This window comes from Ochlerotatus camptorhynchus, unplaced genomic scaffold (genome assembly GCF_037179485.1).
Source record: "Ochlerotatus camptorhynchus isolate MF236.1 unplaced genomic scaffold, CSIRO-AGI_Acam_v1.1 ptg000183l, whole genome shotgun sequence".
NCBI lineage: Eukaryota > Metazoa > Arthropoda > Insecta > Diptera > Culicidae > Ochlerotatus > Ochlerotatus camptorhynchus.
This window is the reverse complement of record NW_027040673.1, coordinates 614,720-636,519: the sequence shown is the minus strand read 5'-3', so window position 1 is coordinate 636,519 and position 21,800 is coordinate 614,720. Positions and strand designations below refer to the sequence as shown.

Below are 21,800 nucleotides of genomic sequence, written 5' to 3'. Positions count from 1 at the left end.
CAGTGCTTCTAAGATCGATTCGCTTTATCTTCCGAATGGCATGAAGTCCGAATCTCCCACGGTACATTGACACCCAGCGGCATTTCCAATTATACTTACTCCCACCCTTATAATGGGCGTTATCAGCTTTTCTGTAGCGCGGTGATTGCTTGCATTTGTACTTATGTTAAATGTGACAACCTCAGCCACAACATGCCACTGACGACGACAACGACGAAGATGAAGTCTATCAGCTTCGTTTTGTATCATCAACAGTTCGCGAATGTTGTGTGACTTGCCGATTCGCGACTGCCCGCTGCTACTGGGCTCTGCGTAAGTGCTTCTACCATCTGCGCACGCTACACACTCATGACTGCATAGGGAAGGGGCTTAAGTGCGATGTTGCAAACCAACCGATACATATGCAGATCGTCACAGGAGCGTTCAAATCGTTTATAAATAATAGACACTCAATTGGACCATCTTATTTGGAATCGAATTTCCGTTCGCGACGCTCGCTTTTGCAGAAACCAGTCGTTGGGTTAAATTTTATATTTTGATGCTATCCAGTCGTTTGAGAAACGCTACGATCAATATTGGCTGATAACGGACGTTGAACTATCGTGATTGTACTCGTGACGTGATAGAAGTGACTTTTCGAAAAAACCCAATATTGGATCCCAAAAAGAAGAAGATTCGTGCTAATGTGTTTCGGCGATTTAATCTCAAGCGAATGAATTACCGAAACTGTTTTGGACAGATAGTGCAGATACAGTTCCGTACGTTCCTACAAACTACGGAAAGTCCACACCGGAAGCGTGGTTTTCCCGGAGGTAAGAGGATGTTAATAAGTACAGTGTCGAGGGAGGAAAGTGGTGTTGCTGTTAAGTAGCTTCTCTTGTTACCGGTCGGTGCACTCAACTGAAGATGTTCTCATTCTGGGTGAATATTTCAAAAGGTCCTATCTGCTTTGATTGATCATCTTCATCGACTTTCTCTTTTGATAACCTCGGTTATACAAACAGAGTTCGTGCTAGTTTTGTACTGACTGACAATCTGAATAAGCTGCAGAAGCATTCTATGTTTCTTGGGGAGGATCTTATGTAGCGTCCAAAACATCAAACACAACAGGAAATATTTTTGCAGCTGAGTTAAGAACGAAAGAGAAAGTATATAAAGATAATCGATCAATGCAATGGAGATAGAACCTTTTGAAATGTTCAGCTAGATATGCTGAAGAAGTTCCAATTGAGTTGCCCAAGTAATCCAAGAGCCCAGATAGTCTAATCAGTTATGGAATGGTATCATCAAACTAGAGAAAAATAAAATCTTTCCATTTGGAAATTTTCTCGATTTTCCTGACCATAGAGTATCATTGTGCTTGTCACACAATACACTCAGTATTTTCTTAACACGGGTTTTTACGCTGTTCTTTTTCAAACTGTTTTTTTACACGGTGTCGCTTAGTTGCAATTACCACGGTACGTTTTTAACGATTTCTCGATAATGATACAACCAATCGACTTGATTCGAATCACATTATCCGTTTCAAGCCATAGGTAATCGAATGGCATACCTTAAAAATCACAGTTTTAGGTGTAAATACAGAATTTTAAAAATATTTCTTTATATACCATGGCATGCTATAATTACGAATGGGATCAATATCATTTTTTTTTAATATTTCGAATGTGAAAAATCAAAACCATTATAGGTTTTCCCCCGTTTTTTTACGCCTGAGTGTATTTATTCAAATAAATTGTTGGCATGGAAACCTCTAAATTCATTATTGTGGAAGTGCTTCATTGTGCGTTGCGGAATAAAAGACCATTCGAAAAACCAACACACTGTTGAAGATTGTTTTCCTATGGCTTATTTTGGAGGTTTTACATTTCCTGAAAAAATAGGGAACTTTCCGAGATATTGTAAAGAGATGGTAGTTTTACAATTGATTCATTTTCGCCAAAAACTCTAGCGGGTGGAGAGGGGCTCTAAAACCTCTATATCTACGTATTTTATGAACAGCCTCTAGCTTGAGAGTCAGTAAAACACTCGCATAAAAAGCTGCTATATTCAATAAAAAGAAGAAGAAAAAGAAGATACAAATAATTATCAATATAATAGGCTGATATACAGCAAATATGGTGCTTCTGAACATTATATTAGCCAGGTTTCATCCTAGGGAGTAGGACCATTTTTTACTTTGAAAAATTTCGCCGAATGCGGAACGCCATTTAATTTTGTTGAGTTAAGGGACAGGTTGCCTTCCTCCTGTGCCCGTCTGTCTACGTCTATGCTTACGGCATTGTTGGTCACATTATTTACAATTATTTACATTTAAAAGAAAAATCATTGATTTTCACGGTTTGAAGCAGGTGTTCGTTTTAGGTTATGTGTTTGCTCTTCCATTTTACGATAGAGACTATATTTGTGTTCTTAATTTTTTTTCGCTGGACGCAATACTTTTATTTTTGCTCTACTTACGATGATTTTCTCAAAAGTTGCTGTTCTACAAGCTACACTGCTTTGCAGTTTCTGGCACCTTCACACTTTGCATGTTTATTCAAATGATGATTTATGCTCGAATGAACGAATCTTGGTTGAGAATACAAATATTCATCATTTATCCTTCATTTATGTGAGGATACAAATCCTACTTGTTTACGACCTTCTTCGCAGCTTAGCATTGTTCGAAACACAAACAAATTAGTTCGCATATTAGGATATTTATCTTCCGGATGTTAATCAAAGCTCCATCCCTTTGCTGTAGAGATTTTTGGCGGAAAAGCTGATATACTCGTGACTAGTCGATATACTCGCATTAGTCTTTATTTCAAACCAAATCATGCGATACTGTAGGGCTGGAAAAACAGGGGAAATCAGCCAATTTTTTATAATTTGGATTCACCATAAATCAGCAAATTCTCTCGGGGCATCAGAACCATTTGAAGCATCCAAAAGTTACTCAGTGTACACACAATAAGAAAAAAAAAATATTTATTGTAGAGTTGGTTGGAAATGATATCTAACATGAAGCTTTAGTGTGATCATTTATTAGCTAGAGGTAGTGATGAAACGTCCCTAGAACTATTCCACAGCCGCAGACAGTATATGAGCAAGTCAAAAATGCACTTTTTTGCCAGTAGATTTGAAGAAATGCTTCAAGTCTCCTAATCCATCAATCTATGAATTAGTTAAAGAAGTGTACGTTTGACAAGTACTGTCGCCTTGATGGTCCTTTGCTCATCTACAACTTCTATTCAATTTTCATACTGCCGTACTCTAGCGGAACTATCTGCCTACCCTCTTCAGACCTTTCTCTAGCTAATAGATTATCACACTAAAGCTTCATTTTAGATATCATTTCCAACGAACTCTGTAAATCGTAAACTTCACGTATGTAGGAACATAAAAACACTTTGAATATTTATTGCACTTTGTACTGTTGTGCCTTGCTGTTTTCACTCTTCATCTTTTCCTAGGACCAGACCGGGAATAGAACCTGCCGCCTCCGGTTTGGTAATACAGGGCTGTCATCTGATCACTCAATGCGCGCTATGTACTGATTTTTTAAATAAACAAAGTGAGCAGTGTTCGGAAAAACTCAAAAACTCAAATCTCAAGCATGAGTTTATGCGCCTATGAGTTTTACCTTGCAAAATTCAACGTCGCAAAAATCACCGATGAGTTTTCAGGTTCAAAAATTTATTGCTTTATATTTTGGCGTTATTCATTGTTATTACTAATGTTGGTGCATCAGGGGTTGGAAAACTAACACAACATGCATAGGCATGACATCAATTGACGTTTGAGATGTTTTTATGAGTTTAAAGGCTGGAATGATTTTTCGGCGTTGTGAGTGTGAGTGCGTGAATATGCATGAGAATCTCAAGCGTGAATTTTGTTTGCCGCATTCGCACGCGAGTTTATTCTCGCAGGGAGGCTCAATGAATGAGATTTGAGAATGATTTTCCGAACACTGAAAGTGAGAATCAAGCAAACACAAAGTTTGCTTGCCTTTCACCCTGCGCAAGTGTAAAGCAACGGAGAAGAGAAGACAGACACACACACACACACACACACACACACACACACACACACACACACACACACACACACACACACACACACACACACGCAGAAATAACGAAAGCTCAATGTGTAGCTACCCGAGGAAAGTCCAGCATCAAAATGACAGCAAATTGAAATCAAGATTTGATATCAACATCAAACTGAAATCATAATTTGATTTCAGTTTCGCAATTCACAAATTTGATACCAAATTTTGTTTTCATTTTGCTGTACATTTGCTCTTCAACAATATGTTGTTACGGGTTTGTTTTCATTGCCTTAGCATAACATCAAATTGAATACTTGTTTTGTTATCAACAGGAAAAATTGATATCAAATTTAGTTTTCAGTTTGCTCTCACTGATAGCAGAAATAGTTTTCTATGTGATGTCACAGGAAGATTTTTTTTGTTCTCAATTTTGATATTTTAACCGTTAAAACGACCAAAACGACAGCAACCTGAGCAATCATTATCAGCGAAATCACAACATCAAATTTAGATTTCAATTTGATCTCAAACTTTGCTCGGGTACCGCTCCGACGGCTCCGACACAAAGAGCGCCACTCAGTGTATGGTTGCAAATGGGAAACCCAGCAAAAATACAAAATTCTTCTTCTATGTATGCAGTCGTGGTATGCAAAGTCTGCAAAGAATTCAAAGAAGACATTAGCGCTTGTTGTATTATATTCGCTCCCTGCGCCGCACGCAGTGTACCGCTCATTGTGTGGATCGCTTTCTCACAGATTAGTTGGAAAAGAGTGTGCGAAGCAAATGTGAGAACCACACACTCTTTGTCGAGTGTTGTGGATGCATGCACAAAGTTACTTTGCTAACGCTCTGAGGTGCGTTGAGCATCATACGGGCCTAGCTACTCATAATCGATTTTTTCTTTTGTTAATAGCTTGGCTGGGTTAAAATTTCTAATACAGCTTTGTATTGGAGAAAAAATCTGAAAATTGGTTCACTTTACTGTAGCACTAGATTACAGCATATTTGAACTTTGTACGCTGATGGTCATTTTCCATGTAAAATCATGCGCTGAATCCAAAAATGTAGTTAAAAAAAAAACAAAATCCCAGTAGGATAGTTTTCGAGATATAGCTAAAAAATTAAATTTCACTTTAAAAAATGTGTTTACTAAAATACAAATATCTCCTGTAGTGAAGTTATATTAATTATTTTGACGCCAAATTAAAAGTGATAAAATTTGCTTTCGATTGTTTGAACACCATTTTTCAGTGAGATTAGTACAGTGGTACAACCAACAATCAATACGAAACTAACGATTTTAAATTGGCTCACTCCTCGACTAGCCTATTGGTCCCAAGCAAACGATTAACGTACCACATTCTAGTCGAAATTCTACTACTACACAATGTTTGTTTTGATCCGCTATGAAAGTTTGACAGATAAAATGAGGGGCTCGTGGATTTTCCTATGTTTCGAGGGGTGAATCGATTAGCTTGGGACCGAAGATAGTACTAGAGCTGAGCCAAAAAGTTGAGCACGTTTCTTCGGGACCTGCTGGTCTTAGAGTTACCTCTATGGTACAACCACTACAAATATTTTTATTTACATTGCTTAAAAACTTAGCAGACATTCAATTTTTCTGGGAAAAATGCAAAATATAAAAAATAAATAAACAAACTATTAATTAACAACAATACCACTAATCTCACTGACCATTGATAATAGGTTGATCGAAAGATAATTTGTTTGCCTCTAAATTGATATTAAAATAATTGATATGGTATCATTATAACCGGAGATATTTGTATTTTAGTAAACAAACGTTTTTAAAGTAAATTTTCATTTTTTAGCTGTATCTCAAAAACTATCTTACTGAGATTCTTTTTGACTTCAAGGGAAGGGCCACCCTGATGGCGTAGGAAAAAAAAAATACTGGTCTAAGAAAAAAGAAAAACACTATCAATTGTTACGAAATTCTAAGTTCCACTCTTACTTTTTTTCTATGGAATTGCTGTATATATTAAGGTGCGTAGAGTTTATATGGTGGATCACAACCCAAATAACATTGAAAGTTTTATCGAGGTTTTAAAGCATTCTTCAAGTCTAAATCCTGGTCTACAAGACCATGATAAAACTTAAATTGTTACTTGGGAACCCTAATCTCCCCGAATTTTTAATTTTGTATGGTAAAATATATGGAAAATGACACGAAACTATTCATTTGCCAGACAAAAATTTAAAAACTTCTCAATTTTAACCAAACCTCGGATTTTGCAAAAAATATTACTCAGGCAAGTATTAACCAAAGCATCAGGTCATGTGAATAAAAGAGTTTTTCTTTAGTATCCCCATAGGAAAAGCACGGGAAACACACTAAGAAGAAACTAGTTTTCACGAGACATAATCCATCTTCGACATAAATCATGGAACGACAAAATGTAAAATTAAGAGTTCCGAAACAGATTCATACGCAACTGAACGAGAAGGGTGTTTTATTGAATTGAGTTTTTCGTTACTTCCAACTATGTTGGTCTCAGGGCACCGAAAATTACATTACATTCCGTAGTGTGTACTTTCTTTACACAAAACTTGTGTACTTTCTTACTTTCGATTAAAGAAAGGAAACGATCGTTGTTGTTTCATAGAAAACAAATTATTCTAGCTAATCCCAACCGTATCTAAAATCGCTTCCAATCTTCTTAATTTCTTTTAGATGGAAGTTTAATTATGCTATATAAACCGTGTTACTGACCTTAACACCGGCAAATAAGAGTATTCAAACGTGCCTTTTTCACGCACAAATACGTGCTCCATTAACTGTAAACAAATGCATACTATATTTCAAACCAGCTCTATCCGCTCTGCCTACCACATCGCAAAGTAATGCCGAATATATAACTCCAATTCGTATGCAGCGATTGTTATCCAGCCCCGAATAATAACGGTATCCGTGGTTCTTTGTACCACTGCTTAAATCCGCCGTAATCCTGTTTCGGATTTGTGGAAAGTCAAAGGAAATATCGCTTTTATGACAAACGGTTAAAGCGTGTCTTCCGATCCGAACCCAGACGACAGCGTGGGTCATCGGTCGTCGCGAATGTCACGTCGCGTCGCAATCGTCGTCGCACTACACCTGGTTGCATTGATCAGCAGCATGTACCTATAATCAAAGCACTCGCTGAGCGAATGTAACAGTTAACGTCATTTTTTTGAATTTTATGCTTGCCACACCGCTTGCTATGTTCTCTCGTTTGCCCGCTCGCTCGGCAGGTTTGCCGGCGCGTGTTGATGCCAGCAAATTGAAGTCCAATTGACTGCGGGCGCGATTTTCCGCTTTGAGCGTGTTGAGTGCAGATCGAACCGGCACGTGGTGGATTGAACCGTCTAGAGCTTGCTTTTTCCCACATTATTTCTGCACAATCAATCAGCTACTACTGTCAGTCCAAGTGGGGTGACACTGGGTGTGCAGGGGTGTACTTTTCGCGAACCGAATCTCATTTTCAAGTGATAATGCGATCAATTCGCGACAATATATTGACGGATTGCTGTTTCTATTTTAAACCCATTTTGGAACATTCATTGATGGCTACTATTTTTGGATGCATTGATCTGGTGTGATATCGAGAGCGTCATTATTGTACACTGAAGGAAATTTCCATTTTAATACGTTGCATTTTAAAATCGAAAATATTCCAGTTTGATTGTTTGAAAAAATGAATCATAGCAGCTGAAGAGCGACCACTATTTGCTGATATTTTTACATTCATACGTGTATTGATTGAGCACATAACGATTGGACCATTAACCGCAGCCACTGCCACCTCAATGTAGCGTATAAATGTTCAATTATCACTTCTATTTTGTAATACCGTACTAAAGCAATGTTTTTCAATTTTATTTGTATTTTATCACTTTCTTCCAGGCGAACCCACCCACGGCAGCAGTGGCGTCCACTAGGGGAATTGTAGAACTCGATCAAGTTAAACGTGTGCAACTAGTTCTAGGACGTCATACAATCCAACTGCTGTGAGAGGGAAATGTAAACTATTCATCTCCAAGAGAAGCAAATAGAACAGTTTTCCGTTATAGTGATAGTGCAGTTTGCAAATTTGTAGCTGTGATAAAAGTGATATAGTATTAGAGACCTTTAGATTCTTTAAGTGTAATTCAAACCAAAAACTTATTAGTAAAAAAAAAGTTACTTTGTTCTTACAAAGGATACACAAGATGGAGAAATTAGTTGTATTGCTCGCATTTGTTGGGTGCACTGTGGCCGTCAAGGAATCAGAACATATTGATTTGCCCAAGTGTGGAAGTGAGGAGATGGTGCACAAAGGAGAATTTTCGCCTTATGATTATTCAGCTGTTGGTTTTATGCTTTTTGTATCGCTCGGTATCGGTAAGTATGATCCTACATTTGCTGTCTAATTTATTCCCGGCAACACTGGCTGTGTTCGGCATATCATGAAAGCCGAACGTCAAGTAGCCACTCGTTGCGTCATTGCCTATTTTTATGATGATATTGAAGCCAAAATAGCAAAAATCTAAAATCCCTGCTTTGTTCGTTATCTCTAAATTATGACAAATGTATCATATTTCAATTAGTGATTGCATTTTGAAAGCTATCACACAAGTTTTATATGGCCTTTTTTGACAGATCTAATCTGCCTAACAAGAGCGTCTAGCTGATTGTATATTTGTGATATAAATAAAAATCTGCTGACTGATGGAGTTGATTGACTCCACTGTCGCAGTTGATGATGGTAAATTTATGACTGATCAATCAAGCTGATGAATTGATTTTACATTGATTTTTTTTTTAATTTCTAGATACGCTTAGCGAGGACAATGTTCATTTTTTTTGCATTCTCTATGAATCAGCATCTTTATTTACGCTATCAATTTCGGCGTGTGTCGTTCAACTCTTTCAGAGAAGTGTTTAGTAGCAGCAGGGTGGGACATTAACATTGTCGATATTATGAAGAACTTATCCCTTATTTTTTTTTCTTTATTTTTGTGATTTTTAGCCGTAAGCTAGTTCATCACATTTGATAGTAGAAGGTCAGGCTTAGGGCCTGCCTCTAAGGAAACGTTTCAGTCTAACATTAACGTAACGTAAAACTGGCTCTGAAACAACATTTAAAGAAAAAAAACTTAATGTAAAATGGGAGTTACATCGGGACTGTGGTGAGGAATGGATGCGCGAACAAGGTAGAGCTCCACCGTAAGAGACAGTGCCCAGTCCGGCAGAGATACCCCGACGGCAGGAAAATAGGAAGGTGGAAGAACACGGACAGCGCAGCCAACGACGAGAGTGCTAGATTTGGTTGTACAGGTGGGCGTCCTTCAAGAAAGCAATCAGCGCAACCAGCGTCGAGGGGTCGTTGCCAAGTAGCTCCCTGATGTTCTCTGGGAGTCGGTGTTGTTCGCGTAGCCCTTGAAACTCTGGGCAGACACACAGCACGTGTTCCACCGAGGCAGGGATGCTGCAGATTGGACAAACCTTGTGGAAGGGTGTCCCACCAAAATTGTGGGAAATCCTCGCATGGCCGGTCCGGAGTCTTGAAATGATCCGTTGGTCCTTGTACTTGTGGCTGTCTAGCCAGGGTCGTACGGTTTCTTTGATCTTTCTCAGGAAAGTGGTCCGCGACTGAAACCATTCCTCCTGCGAGGCTTCCATGATAATATTCGCGATCCAACGCTTGACGTCTAGGAGTGGTACGTTCCTGGTGAAGCGGGGACCAGATGGACCGGATCCCGTCAGTCTGTCCGCAGCCTCATTTCCAGGAACACCGCAGTGCCCGGGAATCCACGTAAAAACGGTTGAGGGTGGGGCATATCGTGTAATGGCTTGTATCCAGGGGTGGCGCGGGGCTTCGGCTTCCAGCGCCTGGATGACGCTGTGTGAGTCCGTTAGCACAAGGATCGGTTGATCTGCAGGAGTGATGGCTGCATCAAGAATAGCAGCGGCTTCTGCGGAAAAAACGGAACACATCTCCGGTAAATAGACTTTGACTTGTTGCGGAGTTTGGTCCTTAAAATGTAAGATTTATTTTAACACTTACTTTGATTCTGCAAACATTGAGTCTATGTTGTGAAGTTGGTAAAACTTTGGCTGTTGCTTATTTACGGTTCGATATTGATGAAGCTATTGATTTATTATAATATCTTGTTAAATAACAGCAATGTTTTAGAAACTCCCATAAATGAACCATAATCCTAGTAATAACTCATTTTATGATATTGCACTATAGAGCGCTTGGTTTGATAATTGCAGCGCAGTAATATCATTAGAATTCTTTTCTTAAGATAGACCTCCAAACATGGCCGTCGTAATTATTGCACAAAACTGACTGATATATTGTTTCTCAATCTGATATATTTTGCCCATTTTGTGCCAAAATAGACTCATGCACTAAAAACGATCCATTTAAAAATAAATTTATCATTTTGATTTCAATATAGCGCTACATTCTACAATAGAATAACCTAGCAAAGTCATCACAGCAAATCGAAAACAATTTTTGATATAAAAATCAAACTGAAATCATAACTTGAATTCAGTTTACGGGATTGACACATTTTGTTTTCATTTTGCTGTAAATTTGCCTGATGAATGTAAGCGTCTTAGTGGAATACCTGTATAAAGAGAGACCCAAGTAACAATATTGGTTTAATCAGGGTTTTGTAGACCATGATTTAGATTTGTACATTAGACCTGTTCATTTTAATTGAAATGTTCGGAATGTAACGAGTCAATCGTGATTACTGTTCTTCATGTTAATTTGAACTTTTGTGCAAATTTTCAGCAAAATCGGTGTTGATTTAGAGGTGCTTCAAGTTAATTTTATGTTTTTAAGGTAATTTACGGCTTACAATATTTGTATCTCGAGACTGAAATAACGAAAACTGCTGTAGCAACTTTCATAGCAAAGTTTAATGTGTCATGTATTAACTTTGTCACCAAAGGTTGACTATTAGAAGTGATTTTATTGAAGTTTGACTTAGTTTCATGCTCGAAGATATCTTAAAAAGTGAAGAATTTTAAAGTATTTGTTCTACGAATTTTCCACCCGTATGATATAAAAATGTGTAGTGTACGGCATAATGTTCCTCATATTGTTCTAGAAGTTTCATTCCAACATAGTGTAGCCATCGCATCTCGAGCCATTCAAAATATTCGTTATTTTATAAATTGCTGTTATGGTTCGAGTGACACTTGCCTTTGATAAAAAACACGTCTACTGAGGATTCATATTTATGAAAAAAATCATATATCAATGAAACAGTCATCGGTCGTCATTGGAAAGCAATGCAACTATGTTCTGTCAATCTAATTGACTTTTATTGGCTGTGTTGTCTTGTGAATTTTAGCTAAACGGCCTCTTTTCTGATATTTATTTCTCAATCTATGAAATATACACGAAAACTATGTTTGAACGAAACTTCTAGAACAATATGAGGAACATTATGCCGTACACTACACATTTTTATATCATACGGGTGGAAAATTCGTAGAACAAATACTTTAAAATTCTTCACTTTTTAAGATATCTTCGAGCATGAAACTAAGTCAAACTTCAATAAAATCACTTCTAATAGTCAACCTTTGGTCACAAAGTGACCAAAGTGACACATTAAACTTTGCTATGAAAGTTGTTACAGAAGTTTTCGTTATTTCAGTCTCGAGATACAAATATTGTAAGCCGTAAATTACCTTAAAAACATAAAATTAACTTGAAGCACCTCTAAATCAATACCGATTTTGCTGAAAATTTGCACAAAAGTTCAAATTAACATGACGAACAGTAATCACGGTTGACCCGTTACATTCCGAACATTTCGTTTAAAATGAACAGGTCTATTGTACATACATACATTTATTTGTAAAACATCACATTTAAAATAAGACATAATCAACAATAGTACGCCTCAATAATAATCGGTTTGCGGCTGCCGCTCTACCTGTTCTGCCCATCGTTCTCTCTGCGCTCCACGCCTTCTTGTGCCAACCGGATCAGTAGCGAACACCAACTTTGCAGGGTTGTTTTCCGGCATTCTTGCAACATGCCCTGCCCACCGCATCCTTCCGGCTTTGGCCACCTTCTGGATGCTGGGTTCGCCGTAGAGTGCAGCGAGCTCGTGGTTCATTCTTCACCGCCACTCACCGTTCTCCTGCACACCGCCGAAAATCGTCCTTAGCACACGTCGCTCGAAAACTCCGAGTGCTTGCAGGTCCGCCTCGAGCATAGTCCATGTCTCGTTTCCATAGAGGACCACCGGTCTTATTAGCGTTCTGTACATGGTACATTTGGTGCGGGGGTGAATCTTTTTTGACCGTAGTTTCTTCTGGAGCCCGTAGTAGGCACGACTTCCACTGATGATGCGCCTTCGTATTTCACGACTCACATTGTTGTCAGCCGTCATTAAGGATCCAAGGTAAACGAATTCCTCCACTACCTCGAAAGTATTTCCGTCTATCGTGACATTACTTCCTAGACGAATCCTGTCATGTTCGGTTCCGCCTAAAGGGTGATACGGTCAAAATTTGGTCAAGGGAAAACGCGTGTAAATCGGTGAAATCGTTTATTTAAAAAATCAAATTAAATTTCTTTTTCAAGTTCAATTAGTATAAAATTCAGGAAAAATATTCAGTTAGGCTTCCGCTTTTCCAAATCCGAATTGCCGGGCCTTACGCTTGACCCCTGCCATCAGATTTTGTACAGCCACCTTGTCCACCTTCTTCGCCGCAGAAAGCCAGTTTGCCTTGAACTGCTGCTCGCCCTTAGCAGTTTTTTTGGTCTTCTTTAGGTTCCGCTTGACAATAGCCCAGTATTTCTCAATTGGGCGGAGCTCTGGCGTGTTGGGAGGGTTCTTGTCCTTGGGAACCACCTGCACGTTGTTGGCGGCGTACCACTCCATGGCCTTTTTACCGTAATGGCAAGATGTCAAATCCGGCCAAAACAGTACGGAACAACCGTGTTTCTTCAGGAAAGGCAGCAGACGTTTATTCAAACACTCTTTCACGTAAATTTCTTGGTTGACAGTCCCGGAAGCTATGAAAATGCTGCTTTTCAAGCCACAGGTACAGATGGCTTGCCAAACCAGATATTTCTTTGCGAACTTTGACAGTTTCATGTGCTTGAAAACATCTGCTACCTTTCCCCTTCCTTTTGCCGTATAAAACTCCTGTCCCGGAAGCTGCTTGTAGTCGGCTTTGACGTAGGTTTCGTCGTCCATTACCACGCAGTCAAACTTCGTCAGCATCGTCGTGTACAGCCTCCGGGATCGCGCTTTGGCCGTCGTATTTTGTTTATCATCGCGAATTGGAGTCACTACCTTCTTGTAAGTCGATAGTCCGGCTCGTTTTTTGGCTCGATGCACGGTTGTAGACGATACACCCAGCTTATTTGCGGCATCTCGGAGAGAGAGGTTAGGGTTTCGCTTGAAACTACCGGCAACTCTCTTTGTCGTCTCAGCGGCTTCCGGTTTTCGATTTCCCCCCGATCCAGACTTCCTGGCTGTCGACAAACGTTCCCCAAACACTTTAATTACATTTGTAACGGTTGATTTGGCAACTTTTAGCGATTTTGCCAACTTTGCGTGTGAGTAGCTCGGATTTTCGCGATGCGCGAGCAAAATTTTGATACGCTGCTCTTCTTGCTTGGACGGCATTTTGACAACTGAAGAGTGAATTCCAAAATCAAAATAGGAGCAACATTCTACACACACACACCTTCAAAATGAGGGGTGTTCAGGTTTTTTAAATGCATAATTGAAAGAAATACGTCAAGTTGATATTGACCAAATTTTGACCGTATCACCCTTTACTAGCATGTACTTTGTTTTTGACGCACTCACCACCAGTCCGACCTTTGCTGCTTCGTGTTTCAGGCGGGTTTATAGTTCTGCCACCGTTCCAAATGTTCTTGCGATAATGTCCATGTCGTCCGCAAAGCACACAAATTGACCGGATTTCGTGAAAATCGTACCCGGCTCGTCGCATTACACCTTCTAGAGCGATGTTGAAGAGTAGGCATGAGAGTCCGTCACCTTGTCGCAGTCCCCGGCGAGATTCGAATGAACTGGATAGTTCACCCGAAACCCTTACGCAGTTTTGCGCACGTCCATCGTTGCTTTGATCAGTCTGATCAGTTTCCCAGGAAAGCCGTTCTCGTCCATGATTTTCCATAGCTCTGTGTGGTCGATACTGTCGTATGCCGCCTTAAAGTCGATGAACAAATGCTGCGTTGGGATCTGGTATTCACAGCATTTCTGGAGGATTTGCCGTACGGTGAAGATCTGGTCCGTTGTCGATCTCGAACTCGGTCATTTTAGGTGATAGACGATGGAAGATGATCTGGGATAGCACTTTGTAGGTGGCATTCAAAATGGTGATCGCTCTGAAGTTCTCACATTCCAAATGGTCGCCTTTCTTGTGAATGGGGCAGATTACCCCCTCCTTCCACTCCTCCGGTAGCTGTTCTGTTTCCCAGATCCTGACTATCATCCGGTGCAGGCAGGTGGCCAACTTTGCTGGGCCCATCTTGATGAGTTCGGCTGCGATACCATCCTTACCAGCTGCTTTGTTGTTTTTGAGCTGCTGAATGGCATCCTTAACTTCCCTCAGCGTGGGAGTTGGGTCAGTTCCGTCCTCTGCTGCACTGACGTAGTCGTTTCCTCCATTGCGCTGGTCTCCCGTGCCTACGTTCTCCTCGCCATTCAGGTGCGCATCGAAGTGCTGCTTCCACCTTTCAATCACCTCACGTCCGTCCGTCAAGAGGCTCCCGTCCTTATCCTTGTACATTTCGGCTTCTCGTAGAACTTCCGTGTTTATCGGGAATGGCACAGCAGTTCCATTTCCTCGCACTCCGCTTCTTCCAGGCGGCGTTTTTTCTCCCGAAAGATGCGGGTCTGCTGTTTCCGCTTCTGTTTATACCGTTCCACGTTCTGTCGGGTTCCATGCTGCAGCATTACCGCCCGCGCTGCGTTCTTCTCCTCCAAAATCGCTCTGCACTCCTCGTCGAACCATTCATTCCGTCGACTTCTTTCCACGTACCCGATGGTGCTCTCGGCTGCGTCGGTGATGGCTGCTTTACTGTACTCCATTTAGACTTGTAGAATGTAGAATGCTCTAAAACCACTATAAAACTTGCAATGCTACTTGAGGAGAGAAAGATTAGTAATTTCCATTTATTTCCACTACTAGTTGAGTATTAGTACAAGACACTGAAGAAGTCTGCACATTGTAGACGAAATACGCGTATCTATCAAGGATAAGCAAATGAGGCAGTGGAATGAAATGGAAACTACTAATCTTTCTCTCTCTCTTTACGTAAATTTGCTCTTCAAAAATATGTTGTTGAAGTTTTGTTTTCATTGCGTTAGCAGAACATAACGAGTATTGTCATTTATTTTAGGCCTATGAAAACAAAATGCCGGATTATTATTATCACAGGACTCTTCTTAAGATTTCTTACTTATTCTCAATTAAAACTTATAAGATATTTCAATGATCAAGTACACCCTCTGATCAACTTGACCCTGTTTTAAGCAGTTATTATTCGATTGCTTAAGGAATTCCAAATTGTCAAAAGTTTTCTAGATTTAGGATAATTTTAAGAATGTCTCTTATAATTATTCATAGAAGATAAGCAAATCGTTCAGAATTAAAACGTATCATACGTGCATTTCATCTCCATCCGAAGTGATGTCTCAGAGATTCCTATTTTTGAAATTTTCATTTACGCACTAGGTCACTCTCACCTTAAAACCTACGTCATTTATGTGTTGCGTATGTGTTATTATCACTATGCTCTAAAATGATTGAATTAATTAAATTAAAAATTCTCCTCCATTATTGAAAAGGCGCCGTTGAAAAGCATGAAAACATTATAAAATACACTACACAACTATGGACCAGCTAGTGTGTCATATTATTTTATTTTACAATCATAACTCAGTAAAACATGAGATCACTATCATTTTTCAAAACCTCAGAATAAAAAAAACCGTAACGTAAATCTTGAACCAAATAACAAATCCTGAAGATTTGTCCCGTATCGATACCTTAATGAAGGATATTCATAGGGATAGTAGCAAAACATTATTTAAACCAGGGTGCCTTCAATTAATTTTGGCTAAAAAATGTTTTATGAAATTATAGAACAATAAGATATTATGATAATATTTTGTTTGTGTAAACATCAAGAAAATATTGTGAAGTTTGTGTTTGACACATAATACCAGCCAATTTTGGTACATGAGAGTCGCAATAAGCGATTTTGTCATTTATCTCATCCACTCTTCGCTTTTCACTCTTCGCGAAGAGGCGATCAGAAAATCGCTCATTGTGACTATGTCAAAGTGGCCGGCGCCGGTGGTGTAGTGGTGAGCGTGACTGCTTTGTAACAACCCAATGGGTCTGGGTTCAATCCCAGCCGAGGTCGGTGAGATTTTTCTGAGGCATATACAAATCTCTGGTCACGTCTTCCTTCGGAAGGGAAGGAAAGCCGTTGGTCCCGGCCCATGTGTGTTAATGAATGGGTGCGATATCCTACCCAGGTGTGAGAGCTGCCTTCCTGCACATTCGATTGTCGTCAATGGAAGGCAATCGATGTCCGTCGGTGATTGGCACTGGATTGCGGAACAGAGACCAACGTTAAATAAAGGGAAGAAAAAAAAAAAAAAAGACTATGACAAAGCTAAATTTTCAGGTTTCATGTGTCAAACACAAACTTACAATCTTTTCTTGTTACTTACACATACAAAATATCATCATAATATCTTATTATTCCATAATTCCATAAAACATTTTATTAGCCAAAATGAATGCAAACTCAAATACCCTAGAACGCATAACAATACGGATGTTCGGATGAAACATAAACGGAAATCATGCAAATATGAAAAGTAAATTTTCTATAGTAAAAATCTATTGCTGTATGGAATCTTGAGAATTATGCTAAGTTAAACATTCCAAAGTTTGTTATTATAACTAAGATCTGGGATAATAATTGTAATCTGAAATCTTGAAACTTATCAGATGTTTCAGAATCTTATGACAATTTTCATAAGTTCCTCATCTTCCGGAATCTTGATAATAACTTTAGGCAGATTTTTAGACACACACTTGACGCAAATCGACTATAGAAACTTCTATACGAAATATTTTTATCATGCAAAAGTTGCTGCAAGTTTTCGTGACTTAACAAGCCCGCTAATTTGCGTTCTTGCAATATACAGTTGCTTATTCTGCTTTGGTTTTATACCGTCCCTACTGGAAATAACTACCGACTACACACCGACTGCAACAATTACTAATCCCATTCTGATCTCTTCCACAGGAATATTCTACGGATATTTTGGAAAATCCAAAAAGGATGCCGACAGCCCGAGTTCCAACGATTTCCTGCTCGGTTCCGGCATGACCGTTTTCCCAGTAACACTCAGTCTGACCACGAGCTTCATCACTGCAATAGAGCTTCTGGGAAATCCATCGGAAATGTTTTTCAGTGGCACCCAGTACGCCCTAATAGGTAGGTTTGTGCTCATCTTCCAACATGAAAGACAAACACACTCACGCCTGGTAAATGTTATTTGATTTCCAGTAATTTCCGCTCTGCTCGTCATCCCCGTTGCCATTAAACTGTTCTATCCGGTCTATTATAAGATGAACCTTACGAGCTGCTATGAGTATCTGGGATCGAGATTCGACAACAAGATTCGGATTTTCGGAGCGATTCTGTATATTTTACAGGTAAGCCAACTCCCTGTGGGGTTTAGTTAGAAAATACTCGTTAGGACAACGTTTCACACACAAATCTAATCATGCACCCTATTTTGGATAGAAAGGTTTTAAGATGTAATGCTTCATTTTCCCCCGAAATCAAAGCACCCACAGACAGATGGGACCCGATTATGACATTGACTGACAGTAGGCATTGACTCCACAATTCAATCAACCAATCCCAAAAATCTTGCAATTAATCAACTTTCTGATGTAATTTACTCGCCTTTCATAATGTGGTGGAATGGAAATATTTCGATTCTATTAGAAGGCAAATCAATTAGCAGCAGAACACAATGAGACCTTTCAGGAAGTCGTGTTCCTAAAGCATTTTATAGCAAAATGATTTACTTTCCCGCACAGTGGTCTGATGGGGATCAAAAGTTCATCATAATTTAAATTTTGTTTTGGTGAAATGGTGGAAGGAGTTTGAGTATTATATGTTTTGTTATATGTTTTGGCAAAACGACAAAAGGACAGCGACGACAGATCCGGTTGTTTTTTTACCACCAATGATTTTTCAAGTATTGAGAATGTTAATTAACAGATTATTGGAATAAGTAATTAATTGAATAAAAAAAATCGATGGGACCCAAGGTGTTTTTCTCACATTCCAGATTCTTCTTAAGCGACTGCTATTTGAGTGGAAAATTATTTATCATCAATTTTTAATTTGGTTGAACCACTGTGCCCCGATGGGGTGTGTGGGGGAGGAAGAAAGTTTTATTGATTAACAATTATAACAGCAAACATCTTCTAAAAGGTTGGTTGCCGGTCAAAGTGGGTCCAAACCGTCGTTGCTGCAAATCGACTGCTGATATTAGATTCAAGCGGGGGTTCGTGGGGTTGAAACCGGGTTGAATGATGGCTTTGGTTTTTGGCAAGCTCGATCCGGCTTTGAAATATTTTAGCTCTTTTTTACACCCAATTTTCTTTAGGTTGACGTGGAAGATTAGTTAACATTGGAAGGCCATAGGCTGCCATCGGAGCATTTTGAGTGGAAGGTTATGGAAGCGAGAGGAACCGAGGGTCATAAATGTCGGGTTCTCTTTAGCGGCAGCTATGACAAAAGGAAAATAAGGCAACATTATGTAGATTTAGAAAATTTGCTAAGTCTGGATGGTTTGGGGGTGTCGCCTGTGAGAGGGTGGCTCTGGAAGTACGAGTTACACAGAGAAAGGCAATTTAATTTACTAGGTTGGGTACTATTGAGTGGCATTTGTTTCAGGCGATACAATTTGTGTGCTTTAGCAAGATTCAATGAGGTATGAAGTAATTTGTATAATGGTTTGCTAGATTAGTGAGACCATTTTGGTTCATGATCATATTAAAGCAGAAAGCTTGGCCAATGCACATGGTATGCGATGAGATTAGTTATTCTCAGTGTAATCTTAAAGCCTTACATCGTTTGCAGTATCATTCGACCGACAATTCATTCTGTCAGTTACTCAGCCTCGGTAAGCAGTAAGCAAGATCCAGTCACCCGGTGTAATCATATCCTGTAACACGCTGTAATCCTTTTAGTTAACATTATCCTTTCGCTCCCCTTCGTTCGCAGCTGAAGATTGTGGAGTGAGCTTTCATATACTCAAGTACAATATCATCTAATCTTTTGTAATGCACCTACATTCGCTAGCATTGTTCCATTATAATTTTTTTTCAGTTCAGATAGCTCCATGCCTTTCTGCACAGTAAAATTGTATACGCTCATATTCATGTACCTACATCCGGACTATATCCTCTATCCTGTATTTATTGTTGTAGATGGCGTTCTACACGTCGGTGGCCGTCCTGGCACCTGCCATTGCCCTCTCCAAAGCAACAGGTCTGGATACGCACGTGGCCGTGGCGCTGATCTACTTTGTGTGTATCTTTTACTCATCGCAGGGCGGTATGAAGGCTGTCGTTATTGCTGACACATTCCAGGTGAGTTTACGGATGGATAGCATACGGGTGGGGTGGGGATGCATCTGTTCTCCTTCCAGGATAAGAGATATTTCAGTCGGTTTTTGTGTACTGTTGATTTAGTGTCACACTATCTAGTCATCCTCTTTTTCGAGCCACGTTGGCTGTTCCAGTTGAGTCAGGTTGCCAACATGGGGGGAACATCTAGAATTAACATTTGTGTACAAAACCTTCACAAGATCATTTTCGAGGTCCAGTACAATAAAAATTGTTCATGTTTTGGCCGCAATGATGGCGCAGCGAGATAAATCTTTTTATTTCGCATGTTAGAGGTTTGCAAATTTGTAGAACGTAAAATTTTAGGGAAAGTTCAATCCCTATCGGCGTCTTCTGATTTTCTGAGGCATAAAATCTCTGATCATACGTTCCTTCGGAAGGGAAGTAAAGCCGCTGGTCCCCGGCCATGAGCTGATGAGTCGATAGTTAAAGTCCAAGTGTGGAAGCTGCCTCCCTGATGTCAGGACGAAAACAAGATCGACGGAAAACAAATCAAGCAAAACCTGCCATTTATCTTTTTTTGTCCAAATTCAAATCTGGTGGTGCCAATTTAGAGATAGTACTAAAAACTTCTAGAACAAAGCATGTCTCTGAAACAACATTCGGGTATTTTTATGTGACATAATGTATTTTGTATACGGAATTTTGAATAATTAAACACGTTTTAGGCTGTAACTTTGCAATATTTTGACCACATTTGAATCTTTTGGTATTGTTATAAAGATAGATATGTGTACTAAAAACTTTTAAAGCAAAACATGCCTCTGAAATAATATTCTGACATTGTTGTGATTTAAGTATTTTTCATACGAAATTTTGATGAAAACCTTGATCTGAAGAAATCATATGTCTTTATTTGATCATTCTAGACCTATTTTTCTGGGGTGCTTTTAGGGTGCCTCTAATAAAAACCGTTCTTTCATTCTTATTTTTTTGTTTTTCATTTCAGAAAATAAGTAGCATAAAGACAAATTTTAGAACTAGTTACAACCTATTTTTTCAGAAGGTTTCAAGTTGCTATATTGAGACGTTTCTGACAGTTAATTTTAAGATTATCGTTTATCTATTATGGCCTTTCAGGAGCTAAAGAATAAAATTATCTATCCAATTACATGATATATTGATAAAGGGTGTCCACGTAATTTTTGCACCACTGAAATTTGCCAATAGCTCATCCTGTTTTTTTATAGCCACTTTAACGCTCTTGGATCATTCGTGACTTGTCTGGGGTGAGATTCGAACTCGTGACATTGGCGTGAGAGGAATGGATTGTTACCACTATGCCGGGGTTGCCTCCAATAGCTTATCATGCATACGATAAAAAATATCAAAGAACAAAAAAATCTCGCGTACTCGGAAGACGACTCTTCTGCCAAAGTTTGATTGCTGTGTAATGGATGACGAAACATTAACGTCAAAGCCGACTTTCAACAATTACTAGGCTTGGAATTTGACACTGCACGTGATAAATTTTATGTGGCCGATAAATTGAAGCAGAAAAAAATTTCGAAGTTTGTCAACAATATTTTGATTTGGCAAGCAATCTGTAGTTGCGGTAAACGAAGTGAAAGAATTTATCTACATGAGTGCCTCCAAAAACGTCCAGTTCCATTTTTGAAGCAACACGGTGGTTCAACAGTGTGTTGGCCAAATTAAGCCTCGTGCCACTATGCAAAAACGGTATTGGAATGGTATCGGATGAACAATGTAAATTTTGTGCCCAAAGGCAACAATCCACCAAATCGCCAAGAACTCTGACCTATCGAAAAATACTGGGTGATTATCAAGCGGCAGCTGAGAAAGAACCCTGGTATTGCCGAAAATGAAGTGGAACGTTTAAAAGTTTCATAATGTATCAAAGATCACACTCTGATTTTTTTTCTTGATTCTGATAAATGTTTGATGATTTTTTGTGTGTGTTAAAATTACCATGCCTTATGAATTTTACACTTTACCCGAAAACATTGTTCAGCAATAATGTGTGCCATAATTTTCCCGACAACTCAAGGTCACTTATTTTTAACATTT

At 39.2% G+C, this 21,800-nt stretch overlaps 1 protein-coding gene across 1 annotated transcript in view; it reads left to right on the top strand.

Moving 5' to 3' along the window:
* Positions 1 to 551: 551 nt before the first annotated feature.
* LOC135702055 (sodium-coupled monocarboxylate transporter 2) overlaps positions 552 to 21,800 on the top strand; it is a 171,028-nt gene continuing 149,779 nt past the window's right edge. Inside the window, exons 1-5 of the mRNA XM_065223045.1 lie at positions 552 to 812; positions 7,944 to 8,420; positions 17,368 to 17,559; positions 17,632 to 17,780; positions 19,575 to 19,736. Coding sequence (XP_065079117.1) covers positions 8,249 to 8,420; positions 17,368 to 17,559; positions 17,632 to 17,780; positions 19,575 to 19,736 — 675 coding nt within the window. The 5' untranslated portion in view covers positions 552 to 812; positions 7,944 to 8,248. The remainder of the gene's footprint in view (positions 813 to 7,943; positions 8,421 to 17,367; positions 17,560 to 17,631; positions 17,781 to 19,574; positions 19,737 to 21,800) is intronic.